A 20,019-nucleotide genomic window follows, 5' to 3' on the forward strand; every position below is an offset into this window, starting at 1 on the left:
ATGGACATTAAGTCATTTCTAATTTTACTATTGAAACAGTGCTTTAATGGCTCTTTTTGTACATCTTCCCTTGGGCATGTGCATATGAAATGTCTTTGGGGTAGATACCTAGATCTGGAGTAATTAGGGGTAGGGTACGAATCAAATCTTCAGCTTTATTAGGTCTGTTTGTCTAAAGTAAATGTTCCAGACGTCAGCATTGGGTGAGAGTTCATATTGCTGTACATTTTTGCCTGTTCTTGGATATTGACAAACTTTGAATTTGTTTTCAGTTTAATGAATGAAATTTCATTGTTGTTTTAGTTTATATTTCCCAGATTACAATTGAGGATATATGCTTTCTTTGTATTTATTGCCCATTTGGATTTCTTTTGTAAATTTCTTTCATATTCTTGACACATTTTCTTTGAATTGCTTGCCTCTTTTTTTTTTTTACTGGTATTTCATGACTCTAGTCCTTTATTGTTTTTATTGGCTGAAATAATTTTATTTATTCTGTGGCTTGTCTTTTAGGCACTTATTTTTCTACTTGATTCTTATATCTTTGAAAAGGGTCTTGTTCCGTGTAATTCTTCTCAAAATAAAGTCTTAATTGCAATTTTAGTAACTAGTGACTAAAATATATGTGCCATGTTGTGTTATTTTTTTCTAGTGGGTCAACAACCTGGAGGCTGATAGCAGATATAATTCATGGCCTTCTAGTCTACAGGAGTTGCTTCGACCTACCTTTCCTGGTGTTATTCGGCAGATTAGGAAAAACTTGCATAACATGGTAAATGAAACTTCTACTTATTGTTTGCCTGTGAACTGTTTCTCCCTTCCCCTCTTCCTATTTTTTTGTCCTTTACTAGTTGCTTCCCCACAACTACTACCATCACCAGTTCAACTTCTTGTTCAAACAGAAAGGGCTTTGGAATGTATGGATCTTTTATTGTGCTGAGATGCTACATCAGCATTGCAGCCTGTATCAGTGTGTGAGGAAATGCTCCTCATGTGTAACACAAAGCTTTAGATTTAGGCTGCATCATTTTAGTTTTTTGTTTGTATTTGTTTTTGCAGTGCTGGGGATTGAACCAGACCTCACATATATGAGTCATACATTCTGCCATTGAGCTCCAGCTCCAGCCTCTGGTTTAGTTAAGAGCGGTTTTAGGTTCATGGCAATTTAAGTTTTAAAACAGTTCTCCTTTTCAAAAAAAAACAAACAAACAGTTCTCCTTTTCACTTAGTAGATGCATATTACTACTGGTTTTCTTTAATGTCTTCTTTTTTTTTTTTTCTGGCAGTACTTTCGATTGAACGCAGGATTGCTCAATAACTGAGCTACACACCCAGCCCCTTTTATTTTATTCTGAAACAGGGTCTTGTTAAGTTGACCAGGCTGGCCTTGAACTTACAATCCTTCTGCCTCAGCGTCCTGAGTGCACCAGGATTACAGGTGTGTGCCATCACACCCTACTGCTTTTTTTTTTTTTTAAGTATATTAATTTCTTAAATTTAGTGATTCAGTGTAATTCCTTAAATAGGTCCTTTCATCAGCTTCTTCTTATTGTTCCTCATTTCACTGCTTTAGAGAAATTGAGCTAGAGGGTACTTAGCTGGTCCTCTTTTTCCCTTTCATTTTTTTCTTTGAAAGTGGGGCCAGTTGGTGCTAGAGTGGGCTTATTTAGAGCCTTTGGGGAAACTGCCTGTTGTACTTTTCTCACTCTTTAAACTATATTTTTCCTTCCAAAATTTTGTTCTTCCTTTTTTATGGAGAAAGAACTTTATTAAATAATAGAGTATGTGTAAGGTGCTTAGCACCTAAGTGCTCAATGTTTATGCAATAGCTGTTATTGTGGTCTAAGACTTGAGTTCTAAACAAATTCTTAATTCAGAGATCCTAAGCTGATGTGGCAGGGCATGCCCAGCTGCTGGGGAAATTTAGGCAAGAGGATCACTTGAGATCAGCTTGGGCAGCATAGAAAAACCCCATCACAAACAACAAAAAACAACCAAACAAACAACAAAGAGAGAGAGAGAGAGAGAGAGAGAGAGAGAGAGAGAGATCTTTAGAAATAAACATACAAAGAAGGACTCTCTTTTCTAGGGTGAGAGCATTGATACAACATTTTTGGTTTGATGTAGTAGAAGAATAGCGGTCAGCTGTCTAGAATACTGTTCCCATGTTACCAGTAGAAATCCATGAGGAAATCTTTGCTCTTTACTAACCACATTCTTTGACAAAGATGGATACAGCTGCTGGTTGTCTAATTCCTCTTTTATGTGGTTCAGTAGTAGATACAAAAATCTTGACTTCATGTAAGATGACTAATTTCTATTGGCCCAGAAACATTTGAATAAATGTCATTTCATGGGTTCTTTTCCTTACCCTCCCCCTACAGGTTATCATAGTTGATCCTGCACATGAGGCCACAGCAGAGTTGATTAACACAGCTGAAATGTTCCTCAGTAATCATATACCATTAAGGTAACACTAGTATTGATTTGATAATCTCTCTAATTTAGCTGAGGTTTTGTTTGTCATTCCAAAGTATAAATCTGGGTGCTACTGAATTGTAGGATAATTAATAGTGAGGATCATTAATGGCAATTTTACCTTCTACTTGGAATTGAAGCCAGTATCTTTTGGGGCTCAGAATTTGATTTTCAATGAATAGGAGCTTACCACCATTGAATTATTAATAAATACCTATTTAAAAATAGTTCGTGGTTTCAGTTTGCTTTCCAGTGCAGGAAAGTTTTCCTAGGTGAGTGACCACATCACAAAGCTAATTTCCACTTTCGGCAAACATATAGAGCTATGCCATAGTTGCTGTCAGACCATCAGGGACTAAATGTTACAAAATGTAACACAGCCTTTTATAGTGCAGACAGACACATTTATTTCAGTCACATTGCCAAATTTTCCAAATTTCTAGTTTTTTTCAAGAACAAAAAATGTTTAAGATTTTACATTTAAGTGTTAAGATATTTTTACTTTTATTCTGAATGCTTCTGATAATTTTACATGTGATGAAATTTGTATTCTTAGAAAATCAAGAAAATAAAGATGGAAAGCACTGTTTAGCCAGCAAGTATTAGCATGTGTTTCGTATCCAACACCAAACTGTTGTGGATGTTTTAAAAGCTATATTCCTACCTTCTTGGAAGAAATCTTCAAGTGTATTTCAAACACTTAAGACTTCTAGAAGATCAAGTGCTAGATTATATCATACTAGCTATAAGTGCTTTAGAATTCAGGGAAACAAACAATAGACTGAGAAGTTTGGCATGCTCAGATATCTCAATCTGTGGAAGAAGTTGTTTTTCAGAGAGACTTTGAAGAAAACAGAATTTCAAATGCTAAAAAAGCAGTAAAACATTTCATATAAAACGCGAATGTACTTGGTAAGATGGAGGAATAAAGTACTGAATCACAACCAGAGCTATATTTTGATTAAAAGTGACATCTAAGAATATGGAAGTGGACTCATGGTACACAGTGGGCACTGATGAAATATTTATTGATTGTACTGAGGGACAGGAAAAAGGACTGTGATCTTCAGTTGACAAAGGTAGATAAGAATAAGCCACCCAGACTCTGAGGCAACAGAAAAGTGTGTTGTGAACAGTTTTGGGGGAAACCTGAGCAGGCAGGCTTTACTTTTGCTGTTTTTTTTTTTTTTTTTACTTTTGCTCTTGTTGTGGGTGAATGTGGTCCTGCACTAAGGTTTTGGCAGGGGAGAGGTGCCTACATGTTTTCAGACTCCCTCCTGATATCTGTGGAGGGAGGGCCCAGAAGATAATTCCTGGCCAAGCTAACAAAAAAACCTTTGAATCCTGTACTCCAAATTGGAAACTCGGAAATGAGGAATTAGTTATAAGGAGATAATAAGGTTCTGCTGCTCTAACTTGGTGTTAGCTCATATGTTTGCTTATATAAGAATATTAGACTGCTTTTCATGATTTCAATCAGAAGTGGGATTAAAAAAAAAAGACGGTTTTCAACAAAAAAATCTTTCTATCTCTGTCCACATAAACATCCACCTCAGCAGAGCCAATCAATTTTTTTTGGGGGGGGATGGTAGACATTCTTTATTCAGAGGCACCAATAGCCCCTGTGCAGCTCACAGCTCCTGCTTCAGCCCCAACTCAGTTCCATGTAGTCCCATGAGCCATTTCCATAGGGGATATATATATATAAAATCTCCTGTATTTGCTTAACTCTACAATGATCATGCTGTAGGGAAGAGCTAATCAATTTTAACAATTTGATATATAACTTTATATTTTCCTCTGTTTTTCAGCTGTAACCCCTCTATTCTAAAATTAATAGATTGCTTTTTTAGAACTATGTTGATTAATTAATTGATATTGGTACACTAATATTAACTAAACTCTAAAGCTTCTATTAAGATTTACTGTTTGTGTGGCACATGCTAAGGGGTTTTGATAAAGGACAAATGTGGAATGTCACGTATCTCTATTATAGTATCATATGAGTTCAAGTCACTGCCCTAAAAATCTGTGCTCCACCTGTTTGTTTCTTCCTCCATTATCCCCAGAGCCTTGGCAACTATTTATCTTTTAGCAGTCTTCATAGTTTCGCCCTTTATAGAATGGCACATAGTTTTAGTCATGCAGTATATAGTATATAGTCTTTTTTGAATGAGCTTCCTTGCATTGAAGATTCTTCTGTAGCTTTTTTTTTTTTTGGTGCCTGGGTTTGAACCTACTGAGCTACATCCCCAACCCTTTTTTATATATTTTATTTAGAGACAGGGTCTCGCTGAGTTGCTGAGGCTGGCTTTGAACTTGCAATCCACCTGCCTCAGCTTCCTGAGCCATTGGGATTACAGGCATGGTCCACTGTTCCTGGCCTCCATTTCTTTGTGGGTTGATAATTTCATGTCTTTTAATCCCTTTTATGGATATATCACAGTTTATCTGTTCACCTGTTGAAGGACATCTTTGTGCTTCCAAATTTGGGCAATTATGAATAAAGCTTCTGAAAACGTCTGTATGCAGGTATTTGTGTGGACACAGATAACATTGCTAACATTGGCTAAATACCAAGCAAAATTTCTGGATTGTGTGATAAGCGTATGCTTAATTTTGTGCCCTCTCATTGCTTATCATCAAGGCTGACTCATCACCACTTTGTACACCATCAGAGATACAACTTGTTGTGGCCATTTGTCCCTATGCAACATCCCTTAGGCGCCAAATCCAAGTGGGTTTTTTGGTATATGTAGCTTTGATCTCAGTATTCAAGTCTTCTATCTTATTTGACTGGGAAATGAGCACAAATCCACTTATCCAAGGCAAATCATGATTTTTTTTTTTTTTAAAAAGAGAGAGAGAGAGAGAATTTTTTTTTTTTAATATTTATTTTTTAGTTATTGGCGGACACAACATCTTTGTTTGTATGTGGTGCTGAGGATCGAACCCAGGCTGCACGCATGCCAGGCGAGCGCGCTACTGCTTGAGCCACATCCCCAGCCCGCAAATCATGATTTAATTCCACATGAGTACTAAAGAACACCGATGTTATTAACCTTAATATTAAAAGGGCATCTGGCAAAATCATTTCTGTGGGCAGGTACTTAGTTTGTATGAATGTATTGTGTATTTTCCAGAGGAAGAGAACATTTTTGGCTCATTTTAATTTGTTAATATGCAGATAAATATTAGTGTTCCTTGTTTCAAATCTTTCATTTAGTGCCTGAGATGACTTTAGGTAAAATCAGTTAGCCAGAATTCACTATTTATTCAAGTGCCTGTACAACTCAAATCAAAGGGCTGGTGCCTCTGTTGGTCTCCAGTCACATAAAACTCTTCTGGGATGCTTTTCACAGAAGAGCAGTGTGACACCTTGTTTTGGCCACTATCTTCTCTTTATCCCATCTCCAAACTTTTTCCTCTTTTATTGCCAACCTCACTCTCAAGGGTTCTAAAACTAGCCCCCAGTTGACTCTCTGCTCTGAAACCTATACAGAGATCACAGAAACAATATTGTGGCCACTGTTAACATTTATTTTGCTCCCAGTGAAACACCAGTGTTCCTCCATTAAAATACTTCATTAGAATTAAAGAGATATTTGATGGGAAATGTAGGGATTGCTGTGCTAGAGGCTCCCTTCGTGGGTATTACTTTAGGATGGGGCCAAGGAGAGAAGAAAAGGACAGGAGTGAAGAAATAAAAACAACAACAATAAATAAAACAAAAGTGTATGATTAGTTGTCTTACAAAGTAGCTGCACTTCTACTGGCAGTGAATGAGAGTTCCTGTGGTTCCACTCCATGCCAGTGTTTCGTATTGTCAGTGTTTTTGTGTTTGGCCATTCTAATAGACATGTAGTAATATAACATTATTGTTCTGCAATGACATAGGATGTTCCGCATATCTTTTTTGGTAAAGTGTCTGTATAGATTATTTGTCCATTATAAAATTTGGTTGCTTTCCTAATGTTGTTTTCAGAGTTGTTTTTATATTTTAGCTACCAGTCCTTTATCAAATGGGTATTTTGCTAAGATTTTCTGCCAGTTTGTGGCTTTTCCTTCCTCTTTTTATAGAGCAAAAGTTTTTAATTTTTTAAAATTTAATTTCATTTTTATTTGTTCTTTTTAGTTATGTATGACAAATAGAATGTATTTTGACATATTATATATGCAATGGCGTATAACTTCCCATTCTTGTGATTATACATGATGTGGAGTTACACTGGTCGTGTATTCATGTATGAACATAGGAAAGTTACATCTGATTCATTCTAGTATTTTTCCTAATCCCATCTGTAGATTCATAATAGCATTTTTCTAGTGGTTTATGCCTTTATTTTAAAATGTTATAAACTTAACCTTGGTTGTGGTTGTTTGGTATAGGCCAATTATAAATTTTTATCCATATTTTCCTTTTATCTATATTTCTGATGTTGCTTGTGTTAAATCTCAGAAGCTATCCTTGTTTACTTTTAGTGTCCAAAAGCTTTCATTTCCCCAATTTTTTGTTTAAAAGCAGAATAAAATTTCCATCTAGAACTAAGTAATTCCCTTCATGTCAGTAACGGAATCTCTGTATGATTAGAAACAGCTTGCTTTTACATTGGAAAAGCCTACGTCATTTTGAGAACCTACTCTTATTTTGTATGTGAAGTGTGACTGCCTCTGTCAACTGGGTTAGAGTGGGGTGTGAACTGTGCTTTTCACTTAGTAATTGTGTTCTTATATTATCTGCAGTACCTCAGGATGCTGTTCTTTTCAGCTGGTTTTCATTCTTTGAGATGTTTCTTCTTCTTTTCCCTCTAGAATTGGTTTTGTATTTGTGGTTAATGACTCTGAAGATGTTGATGGGATGCAAGATGCCGGAGTGGCTGTTCTTAGAGCATATAATTACGTTGTCCAAGAAGTGGATGATTATCATGCCTTTCAAACTCTGACACATGTATGTTTTTGTTCAAAATGACATATAGTTTTTTAAGATTTAACTTGGTGTAAATCATAAAATGTGGTAAGAAGGATTTTGTTTTTCTGTAAATTATTCACATAAACTATGTATTTTGTATTTCAGGGATTGCTTTTACTATATTGATTTGCTAACATCAATAATAGATTGCTAAGATTTCATCCAAGATGAGATTCTTTAGGAGCCCTGCCAGAGCATCTTAGTCATCTGCCCTTTGGTGCTTTGAAATTACTGGTTAATATCTTCTATCAAATGTGATAGTCTCCGGCTGGGGATGTGGCTCAAGCGGTAGCGCGCTCGCCTGGCATGCGTGCGGCCCGGGTTCGATCCTCAGCACCACATACAAACAAAGATGTTGTGTCCGCCAAATACTACAAAATAAATATTGAAATTCTCTCTCTCTCTACCTCTCTCTCACACTCTCTCACTCTCTCTAAAAAAAAAAAAGAAAAAATGTGATAGTCTCTACTTGTTTAAAAAAATGTTTACTTTTTTTCTTTAAGACTGTCATGAATTTTTAAAATTAGGATTTAGCGTAACATATAACTCATAAAATTCTTATTGATCCTAGTCTTGTTTTTCTATGTTTGTTAGAAAATCTGAAATGCTCTTACTTGTATGTATAGTCAAAGGATTTACTTATACAAGTTCAATCGAAATTCTCTGTTTTCTTGTTATTTCTTTTTTTTTAAATTTTTGAATATAAACAACTTTGTAAGTAACTTCTTTTGTTTTCAGATTAATGATAACCTTAAATAATACATTAAAGCATTTAATCCCACCACTTCTATCCAAATACATGATGTTAATCTGCATGTTATTATATTTATTGTTTTGAGTTTCATTTGAGACATTTTTTGTTCATTAGAATGTTCACTTACTTTTTTGGCAAACATTTATTGAAGACCCAGCATGTGCCAGGCCTGGTACTATCTGTGGCGAATACAAAGACATAAGACTTCACCCTTGTCTTCAATGACATTACAACTTCCTGGAGGACAGATACAGAGAGAGAGTGTACTACAGTGTGGAGAACATAGCTGGCTATGTGGCACAGGGCCTTTGTTCCAGCTGGGAAGGTCTTGGGTGTTTTTGTGGAGTGGGAAGTTGTCCCAGCAGAGTCTAGGAGGAAAAGTGGTAGTCAGTTAAGCAGTTGCAAGTCATACATGGCTATTCCAAGTTGTTAGTGTGAGCTGGGGGGATTGTGAGAGCAAAGTGGAAGGGGGAGCTATTCCTCAGGGCCTGTGTAGTGTAGGCAGCTGGGGTGTGTGGAACATGGCAGGCAGATTTAAAAACTCAATTCTGCTGCAATGTGGAGATGGATCTCATGCAGGGCAAAGGGAGTAACTGGGATTCTAGTTGATAAGCTGCTCTGTTATTTCCATGAGAAATGATGAGGAAGATAGTTAGCAGTGGGGTTGTGGAGAATGAAATAGAAAAAGAGACCACTCAGAATAACAAATGTTTTAAAAGTCTGCTTTTCAAAGCCCCTCTCCCCCACCTTCCTGGATAGGCATGTTAAGGAAAGGATAATACAAATTTTATTTTTTTGTTTAATTTTTATTATAAAAATAATACATGTTTATTATTAAAAATTTCAAATAATATTTGTATCAGCTTAAAATTTCTCAGTCTCACCCCTTTCCCTTCCCTGATCCTCTTTAAAAGTAGGTATCATTAAAGGGTTGCCTTGCAGCCTTTTAGATGTTGAACTGTACACATATAGACACAATTTGCTATTTATTTTTTATCTGCTTTTTTTTTTCCGGCACTCGACCACTGAGCCATAGTCCCAGCCCTATTTTGTATTTTATTTAGAGATAGGGTCTCACTGACTTGCTTGTCTTGTCTGAGGCTGGCTTTGAACTCACCATATTCCTGCCTCTGCCCCCTGGGATATAGGCGTGCACCACATCGCCCAGCTTTATCTGCTTTTTAAACACAGGGATTTAGCCATATATAATTTCTACCTTTTTTTACCCTAAACATCATGGGAATGCATCCTCATCTCAGTGATTACTTATAAGTGGTCGGATTTTCCTTAATGAATTTTGCATTTGGAACTTAATGTGATTATGAGTTGATTGAAGCACTTAACTTTTTAAATTTAAACTCTTTGTGCCATTTCAAAATTATTTAGTTTCTCATCTAGGAAGGCATTTTAATGAAGTATTTAGAAAAGGGAGAATTCCTACTGTGTTCCAATTTGACCTCTTAAGAAAAATGTTTTTTTTTTCTACATTCAGAAATCTTTCATAATGAACATTTTGAAATTTGGGTTTAAAAGTGTGGTTACCTGTTGGTTTCTTTGTTCAGATCTATAACAAGGTGAGAACTGGAGAGAAAGTAAAAGTTGAACATGTGATCAGTGTCCTGGAGAAGAAATATCCATATGTGGAAGTGAATAGCATTTTGGGGATTGATTCTGCTTACGATCAGAATCGGAAGGTAATAAATTCTTTGATACATCTCATTTAACTGCAATATTGTACTGTCTTCTTTTGGGGAGGGTTGTTAATGGTGGGAGTGTAGTTGAAGTGTTCCGTACTTAACATTTAAAAATTTAATAGCTTTTGGGTTTTTTTTTTGAGCCATGGCCTCACCATGTTGTCCTGGTTGGCCTCAAACTCAAGATCCTCCTAAGTCAGATACTGCAGGCACATAACACTTGACTGTCTAGCTTTTAAAAAATTAGAAATGTGGTATATATATATATACACAGTGGAATTTTATTCATTTATAAATAAAATTGAAATGATGGCATTTGCAGAAAAATGGATGGAACTAGAGACCATCATTTTAAGTGAAATAAGTCAAACTCAGAAGGTTAAGTGTTGTATGTTTTCCTTTCATATATGCAGAAGCTAGAGAGGAAAAAGAAAAACAAAAATGGGGTTGGATCTCCAAAAAATTCAAAGGGAGATTTGTAGAAGGAAGAGACAATGGTGTGGAAGACGGGGAGGAAAGGTGGTAATGCTGGGGAGTGATATTGGCCAAATTATGTCATTATATTGTGTGCATGTAGGAATATGTAACAACAAATCCATTAATATGTACAACTATAATGCACCAATTAAAAATGTGCAAAAAATTTAAAATAAAAAACCCTTAGAAACCAGATCACTTTTTACTGTTTGAAAAAGTAGTTTATACTTCAGTTTTGTGAAGCTATCACTGATTTTAACTTGCATATTAACTATTAAATTGCAGAATAAATACTTTTTATAATTTAGTAGTAGTGCTTGTATGAACTATGTTCTAGACAAAAACTTTGAAATGTCCAGCTGGGAGATGATATACAGCTTAATATATATCATATTGGCTTTAATTGTTTGGGCTAGAGATGGTATTATATTAAGAAATGTCATAAACAGGAGTGACAAAGCGGTAGCAAGGATATAATAAGGGAATTTAAAATTTTTAAATTTAAAGATAATTATTTTTCTTATGAAACATTAAATACAATAAACGACCTTTACCTATTATAAGCAGGAACAATTTGGTCAGCTTATTGAAAATGTATGTTAAGGCAAGAAATCAAAATGCATTTCTGAAACATTTTAATTTAAAATATATGAGGTGGGGAGGAAGCAAGAGGGTAGGAAAGATGGTGGAATGAAATGGACATCATTACCCTAGGTACATGTATGATTGCACAAATGGTGTGACTTTATGTCCTGTACGGCTGAGAAGTGAAAAATTCTGCTCCATAGCTTTCTATTGTCATGTATAACTGATTAGAACTAATAAAAAAAAGAAAAAAAAGAAAAAGTTTTTACCAACTTTTTTTAATGAAGAACAAATTCTTTGATTTCTTTGAGCTATCATTCCTTTATGAACCACACTCAATGAATTATTTATAATTTTTTTTATTTGAGTACAGAATCCTTCTAGATTTTTATAATCTCCTTCCCAAGCATTTTAACTTGTCTGACCCATACTCAGTTTAGCCTCAGTTAGTTTTATCCTTATCTTTTTGAGTTTTCCAGTCATTCAGTTTGTAGGTAGAACAACCTTTTCTTTCTGTACTCATTTATTGGTTTATGTAGCATTAAATTTTGTTATTTCACTAATGAGATAGTTGATTTGGGAACAGAAACAACTAATGGTTACTAAGCATGGGCCTTCTAGAGAGTTCTTTACTAGTGTTAGTGTTTTGAGTAAGACAGTGTTTAGTGTTACTGTATGGGATGCATTGTGATGTATTCTACTTGATGTTCTTTGATTTAAAATAACTGCTTGTCACAACTTAGTAAGTAAATTTTGTAAATCACTAATGTTACAACCCATAAGTGCTCCAGAGCATTATCAATGGTGATATGTAATTTTAGAGAACATGTAGTCTTCCTTCTCCTTAGAATTATCTCATGACAGTGTTCTATCTATTCAGAGAGAGAGAGAACACACACACACACACACACACACACACACCAAAAAAAAAAAATCCCATAATACAGTTTTATTACCACGTATTCAGCCTGCACATGGTACTTACTTTTTTTTTTTTTTTAATATTTGTAGTTGGACACAATACCTTTATTTTATTTGTTTATTTTTATGTGGTGCTGAGGATCAAACCCAGCACCTCGCATGTGCTAGGTGAGTTCTCTACCACTGAGCCACAACCCTAGCCCCAGTACTTAGTTTTGATGTGTTTTTATCACTTATCTTCTGGACCCAGGAATTGAGGGAATGACTTAGAGAAAAGATCCCTGAACCTTAAAGTTTTCTGTCTCTTAGTGGGAATGTTATAACTAGGTAAGTCACTATACCTCTCTGAATTGTAATTTCATAATCTCTGAAGTGAATCTGATATTTTCCCTACTTACTTCATGGGATTATTTGAGGATCAAATGAAATAATATGCATAAAAATAGTTTTGGTAAAATGTGCAGTATAGACATAGGTTCCAATTACATAGTTGTATGTTATTCCTTCAACTCCTGGTCCCAGAAGGTAAGTGATTTAAGCATCTTGGGTATAATCTAAACTCAATTTTTTTTAGTACCTCACCCTCATTTTCTTATTATTTATTCAACTTTTTGCAGGATATAACCAAAGACCTAATTCTAAATTTAGATCTCAAATTTATGCTTCTCTACCAATGAATACTCATGGCCACAAATCATGTATTTTTTTGGGAGACACTCTTTCTGTGGCTTTAGTCTAAAGGAACATTGGTGATATTAAAGACCATAGGGCTGGAGTTGTGGCTCTCTGGCAGAGCGCTTGCCTTGCATATGTGCGGCACTGGGTTCGATTCTCAGCACCACATAAAAATAAATAAACAAAATAACTAAGAAAAATTCCAAAAATGTTTTTAAGAAAGAGACTTTAAAGGCCAAGGAAATTGAAGAGAAGTCAGAGGAAGGGACATAAAATATTAGTGAACTTTAGTTCTTTAATTTTTTTCTTTGGTGAGAGAGTTCAGTGCAGAACTTTAATGTAGAAACTTTTGGAGAGAATGTAAACCTTGATGAGGTAATTTAAACTCAAATTTTTAAGTGCATTATTATGGTAGCCCATGATCTTCAAAAACTTTGTGCTTTCCCAAAGTGCTAGAATTTGAATGCCAAAATCAAATTGATTCATATTCTGTCCATTAATGGTCTGTGGGTTTCCTTAAATGAAGTTAATACTTAAGTGTTCTGCAAAGCTGCTGGGGATCCAAGGCTCTAAGAGGACCACCTCACCATACTATAGTAGCAAGTGTTTATTAATCAGGTAATTTAGTTAATTGAGATTTGTTAGGAGATATGCTACTATAAGGTGATTCAAGTTTTAGAGGGATTGCACAAAATACTATTTAGTAAGAACAAGACACAAGATCATAACTAGAGAAATTTCAGAACTGTTTTGGAGTAAGGAATAAAGTTTGAATTCTAAAACAGTAATAATACTGGGTAACCTCCTGCTATCAGCCCTGATAATACAATGTGGTTCTACTTTGGGGGAATTCACACAGTTTCATTGGAAGAGACAAACAGATGAGAACAGTATTGTTTTGATGATGGTGATGTTCTGAGTGTTCGCTCCTTGTTTGTGAAGGCCCAGTGCAGAAGAGGGCAGTTCTGTCACTTTGGGGCAAGAGGAAGCCTGAAGGTCTCTTGGGAACACTGGTAAATGAGGTCGTAAAGTAGCCTGAGGATGGCAACCTTGTGTTCAGTTACTTACTTTTCTGTCTTTTTTTTTTCCTCCCTTGGGTACTGAGGATTGAACCCAGTGCCTCCAGTGTGCAAGGCAAGCATTCTGCTGCCGAACTACACCTCCAGCCCCTTTTCTGTTTTTTTTTTTCAAAATGAAACAATAAAACCTAGTAATTTTTTTTCCATATTCATACAAAAACAGCAGGAATAATATTCTGTAGAAAAAGAGTAAGTGAAGTAAAGGAAAAGTGGGATCACTTTGGGAATATCAAAAATTTGAGAGAATTTATGGAATTTTCTCATTCATAATACTTAGAAATGTTTAACTTTCATTTTCTCTGCACCTATTGAAGAAAAAGTACAAGTGGCTTTTTTTTTTTTTTTTAATTTCCGATGACTGCTTTATCAAAAGTATTTGCTTTGGGGTTGGGGTGTACATGTAGAGTATATGAGGTCCTGTATTTAATCTCTAACATCGCATTAAAAAGAGAAAAAGTATTTGCTTGAAAATTTTTGAATAGAAGAGACAAATTGGGAGAAAGGTTATTTTTACTTGTGTTTAAATCTTGCTTCTGCTAAAGATCTGAAGAGAATATCACAGACCAGGCTCTTAAGTACTTTCCCAGACTTGGCCATTTTCCTCATCTGTATCAACAGATTTAAGCTGCTTAGTTTCCTAACTATTTAGGTAAAGTTCTCTCAAAGCAAGGATGTTGAGAAGATCTCAGAAGTCCTAAGAATCTAATGATTAATAAGAGTTTTTAAACTGCAAGAGCTTTACCTACACACACACACACACAAACACGCGAACAGGTTCTTCTGAAATAATTAGTTTTAGGAAAAAATGACTGCTTTTATCCTATATAATTGTACTTATGAATATATCTGTGCCTTTTGTTAACAAATCTGAAATAATAATATCTTTTGTGTGTAATAAGTAGACGATACAATTTAAGTAGAACTTTTTAGCTGAACATATTTTTTTTTTTTCTGATTAGGTGTATATTTATATCTTTCAAAGCCATTAGGAGAAGTTTTTTCTTGTACATGCAAACATTTTATTTTTGACATATATAACCATGAGCCCTTATTAATCTCATTTGTCATTTGTGAGTGGCTCATTACAAGACTTTGACAGTAATTAATGTTTGTTAATAATTTATCATTAACATTTCCAGTGATCTGTTTATAGAAAAATCTCACTTGTCATGCTTAAATCCTACTTTGCTAACTGGGTTGTTTTGTTATTTGTATTATAAACTATATACAAGAGGTGAAAAAGGAAAGTAAATTAGTTAAATTGCCTCCTTCCATTCCTGAATGTGACTCCAATACAAGATCCATGTTACTTATTTATTATTATCTCTTGGAATTATAATGTGAGGTTTTTTGTTTTGCTTTATTTTCAAAATTTGAGATGGGATCTTGTTGTGTTGTGCCTGCTGGTTTCTAACGTGGGCTCAAGTGATCTTCCCACCTCAGCCTTCTGAGTGCTGGGACTATAGGTGTGCAACACCTCACCTAACTTTTTTGTTTTAATTGGTAGAGGAGGATGGTATCAAAGCTCAAGTTATATTAAAATTGAGTTTTTAAGGACTTCTGTGATATAGTTTAGGTTTTAAAATAGAATTAACATGGTATGAGTTTGGAAGTGTTAATTTAAACATTTTAAACAATGAATGGTGGCTCGTGCCTGTAAGTAATTCTATCGATTCTAGAGGCTGAGGCAGGAATATCGCAAGTATAAGGCCAGCCTGGGCAACTTAGGGTTGGATCCCTACATCAGTAGCCCAGTGGTAGAGTGCCTGTTGGTTCAATCCCCAGTACTGCACTAAATAAATAAATACATACACACTGAAATCAACCTAGAAAGCCCTTTTTACTGTACTGTATTATACTCCATCTGTTACTTATTACTGGGCTAGATCTGACTAGAGTCAAATAAATCTATTATTGATGACTAATATTAATTATTAGTTTTTTGTTTGGCCTATCTAAGAACAAGTTATAAATAAATTGTGCAACTTTCAGAAAAGATCCACTTACAAGGTATTTGTTACATCTTAGGTGTTAATGTAGTTTTTAGTCAGAAAAGTTAGTTTGAGGGAACAGTACCCTTGTTGATAGGAGAAGTGTTCATTTTAGATTTACCATTTTGTTGCCTTGGTATTTTCTTATTAAGAAACTTCTTTTGTACTAGAAAAGGTGAAAGATTTGACTTAGTATTTCTTAGAGCAATTTTTGAACCCTGTTTTCCCACAAACCTTATTTTGTTTTCTACAGGTATAATTTTTTGATAGTTTTATGGACCCTTATTTATTTTGAATTGGGTGTAAATATTTCAGGGCATTCTGCCCAAGAGCATTATTAATTTATGGTAGCAGCTAGCTGTGCTGAGTGGTTATGGGAACCCCCCCAGCTATATGTGGCCTTTTAAATGGAAATTAACTAAAATTGAAGATTTAGTTACTTAGTCATTGTAGCAATATTTGAAGTGCTCAGTAGCCACATGCAGTTAGTAACTACTACACTGGACAACACAGAGTATTTACATCATTACAGGAAGTTCTGTTGTACTTATAATGTTAACCATAGTATATGCAATATGTAGCCTGCAATACACACATAACATGTATAACCACTTTCTAATTTGATTTTTTGGGGGTTTTATACTTCAGACTCATTTATTCCTATTAGAAGAGGGATGTAAGAAAAATAAGCTTTGTCCATTTGTGTCATGATGGGCAAAAAATGTACGGTTTTGTGCTCCCTTGTGTTCTAGGAAGGAAGAGGCTACTATGAGCAGACTGGTGTCGGTCCGCTGCCTGTTGTTCTGTTCAATGGAATGCCCTTTGAAAAAGAACAGCTAGATCCTGATGAGCTGGAAACCATCACAATGCACAAAATCCTGGAGACCACTACCTTCTTCCAAAGAGCTGTGTACTTGGTGAGTAGCATTTCAGGGCTGACTTTGAAAGAAAAGAGTTTGCTTATGTTTTTGTTGCTTCTGTAGTTGGCAATAAAACTCTCTTGCAAGAGAACAGTTAGCTTTCATTTTTGTAGCTTCTGTAGTATGCAGTAAAACTCTTTAAGCAGCACTGTTTTCTGTGTGCCACTAATTGGTTTGTAGACTCCTAGAAACTCCTGCTATAAAGAAAAATATTCATAAAACTTCTGTATAGTATAATTGAAATAACAATTTTTATTGGTTTCAGGATTAAATATTTATTTTATTATTATTATTATTATTATTATTGTTATTTATTTACAATGCTGGGAATTGAACCCAGTGCCTCATGCATGCTGGGCAAGCATTCTATCACTGAGCTATATCTCTGGCATTAAATATTTAAATTGTAAGAATTCTTAAGGGACTTTTTATTCTATTTGTAAGAAATTTTGACTTTGGAAAGACTCAAACATTATTACTTATACATAATTATTGATTCTAGTTGTTGATATAATTCACATATCATAAAAACTCAACTTTCTAACACGTGTAAGTCAATGGTTTTGGATATATATACAGAGTATCAGATATGATCTGAGGGGCCATCTATGAACAACAAAGACACTTCTATCATTGGATTAAGAGGTTCTTACCTGGAATCAGGAATATAGACCATCTAAATTATTTGCTATGTACTGGCAGTTTTCTCTCCTTCTGAAGATGTGTGTATATTAATATTCTGTTGTATCCTGTATGTCTTTTTCCTTATGTTTCTTAGACAACCTTATTTGATTTATCTTCAAGCTCACTAATTTTGTTGTGCTATTTGCTATTGTTTGTTGGAGTGGCTGTTTTTTGTCTAGTGACTTACCTGAATAAATTCTTTGTCATGTGTGGCCTCTGAAGTTTTTGCTTGTTTGGTTTATTGATCAGCTAATGAAGCAATGGAGATTTTCTTAAATAGGATGCATAGATCTAAAAGTCCCCGTTTTCCCCAAGAGTTTGTTTTTGTGTCACGTATTCTTTCACCACTTAGGCTATTGACAACATTGTTGTTAGCCTTCAGTTCTTGCTTGCACAGTTTTAAGATTATGAGAGTTTAGGGCTTTTTGTAATTTTTCTTCGGTATTCACATACTTCCAGGTATCATGTATGGGGTCTTTTAGATTATAGGGAATAATATGTCAGAATTTTTCATATCCACTTATGGATATGTCATTTTTCAGCTTTTAATTTTTTTCCAGCTTAATATTACCCCATCTATTATCACCTAGGCAGCTGAGATGTTAAACAATTGCTCCTGATTCTTTTGGATAAATATCCCCTGGGCAAAGGCTGTTGGTACTGAGTAAAGTAATATATAAAGAGAACCTCCTGCAAATTCACATATTTTAGTTGTTGTTGCCTTTATTATTGGGCTGTTGGTGTTCAAGTAATAGGATAGATAAAATGTCACAAAGGCAGCCAAGCATGGTGGCATACACCTATAATCCCAGGCTACTGTGGATACCGAGACAAGAGTATCACAAGCTTGAGGCCAGTCTGGGCAATTTAGTGAGACCCCGTCCCAAAATAAGAAATTAAAAGGGCTTGGATGTAGCTGAGTGCTTGCCTAGCATGTGTGAGGCGCCGAGTTCTATACCCAGGATTGAGTGTGTTGGGGGCGGTGGGGTCACAAAGGTCACTTTCCTACCGAGATTCAGTTTTTCTTCAATAAAAGTTCCTTTGAGTTTTGCAAGCCTTCAGTTAATTTCCAGTTTTGGGAAAGGTGGTTGACATTTTTTGGTACTGGAGAGTGAACCCACGGTGTTTTAACATTGAGCTACACCCCAGCCCTTTTTATTTTGAGACAGGGTTGCTGTTGTCCTCAAACTTGCAATCCTCATGCTTGAACCGATGAGTTGCAGGGATTATAGATCTGTGCCACCATGCTTGGCTTAACTATGTTTTCTAGCATTGTCAAAAGAATTTTTTTTGGAAGAGAGACTTGTCAGAGGTCTTTACTTTGTCATTTCTGCAAATTGTCTCAAATATTTTAAATATCAAGTGATGTTGATATAACAGTAACCCTAAGTAAAAATAAATGTATTTAAATTTGTTATTGAAGTAAAAGTTACAAAATTTTACCACTTTTAAGTGTTCAAGTCAATGACATTTAGTATAGTCACAATCCTGTGCAACTTTCCCCTCTGTTTATCTCCAGAACTTTTTATCATTCCAAGTAGAAACCATCTACCCATTAAACAATCAATACCCACATTCTCTTCCCCCAGCCACTGGTAACCAGTGTTCTACTTTCTATCTCTTTGAATTTGCCTATTTCTCATACAAGTGAAATTATATAATGTATGCCCTTTTGTGTTTAGTCTGTTTCAGCGTTTATCTACATTGTAGCATATATCAGAATTCCTGTGAGTTTGTGTTTGTACCATATTTTGTTTGTAGCATACCATATTTTGATTATTCATTCATCTGTTGGTAGATATGTGGATCATTACCTTCCTTTGGCTGGCTATTCTGACTAATCCTGCTATCAACATTGGTGTACTGTTTAAATCTGTTTAAATTTTGCTTTCAGTTATTTTGGTCATATACTTAGAAGTGGAGTTGCTGAATTATATGATCATTCTGTTAAACATTTACAGAAACTGCCATACTATTTTCCACAGCTGAGTATATTCCCACCTAAAATGTGAAAGTGTTGCAATTCTCATATCCTTGCTAATACTTGTTATTGTTGTTGTTGTTTTTAATAATAGCCATTCTAATGGATGTGAAGTAGTATTCCATTGTGACCTTGATTTATTTGCATTTCCTAATGACTGCTGATGTTGAGTATCTTTTCATGTAATCATTTGCCATTTGTATATCTTCTTTGGAGAAATGTCTATTCAAATTATTATCCATTTTTGAATAGAGTTTTTTAATTGTAATTAAGTTATAGGACTTTTTATTTATTTTGGATATTAATCCCTTATCAACTATATGATCTGCAAATGTATTCTTCCATTCTGTGACTTTCATTGTCTGTGCTTGTGGTGTTTTATATAAGAAATCATTGCTAAATCCATTGTTGTAAAGATCTCTTTCCTAGTATTTCTTCTAAGAGCTTTATACTTTTAGCTTTTTAGTTTAGGTATTTGATTTTTGAGTTAATTTTTGTAAGTTAAAGGTCCAACTTCACTCTTTTTGCATGTTGATGTAGGATTTTTCTAGCACCATGTGTAAAAAGAACAGAAATACACTTAAAAAATTTTTTTACTTGTAATGGATACTTTATTTATTTTTAGGTGGTGCTGAGGATTGAACCCAGTGCCTCACACATGCTAGGCAATCGCTCTACCACCGAGCCACAACCCCAGCTCCCCCTGAGAAATAAACTTTTAAAGAAGTAAATTTGGGCTGGGGATGTACCTCAGTTGTGGAGCACTTTTCTAGGATGCACAGGTCCTGAGTTTGATTCTCAGAAAAAAGGA

General features: G+C 35.0%; 1 protein-coding gene across 8 annotated transcripts in view; it reads left to right on the plus strand.

The window, feature by feature from the left end:
* Uggt1 (UDP-glucose glycoprotein glucosyltransferase 1) overlaps positions 1-20,019 on the plus strand; it is a 108,098-nt gene that overhangs the window by 37,627 nt on the left and 50,452 nt on the right. For all 8 annotated transcript variants that reach the window (XM_048812158.1, XM_048812157.1, XM_048812161.1 and 5 more), the window contains 5 exons: positions 653-772; positions 2,385-2,470; positions 7,291-7,426; positions 9,764-9,895; positions 16,376-16,540. In XM_048812158.1, coding sequence (XP_048668115.1) covers positions 653-772; positions 2,385-2,470; positions 7,291-7,426; positions 9,764-9,895; positions 16,376-16,540 — 639 coding nt within the window. The remainder of the gene's footprint in view (positions 1-652; positions 773-2,384; positions 2,471-7,290; positions 7,427-9,763; positions 9,896-16,375; positions 16,541-20,019) is intronic.

The sequence above is a fragment of the Marmota marmota genome, unplaced genomic scaffold, assembly GCF_001458135.2.
Source record: "Marmota marmota marmota unplaced genomic scaffold, marMar, whole genome shotgun sequence".
Lineage (NCBI taxonomy): Eukaryota > Metazoa > Chordata > Mammalia > Rodentia > Sciuridae > Marmota > Marmota marmota.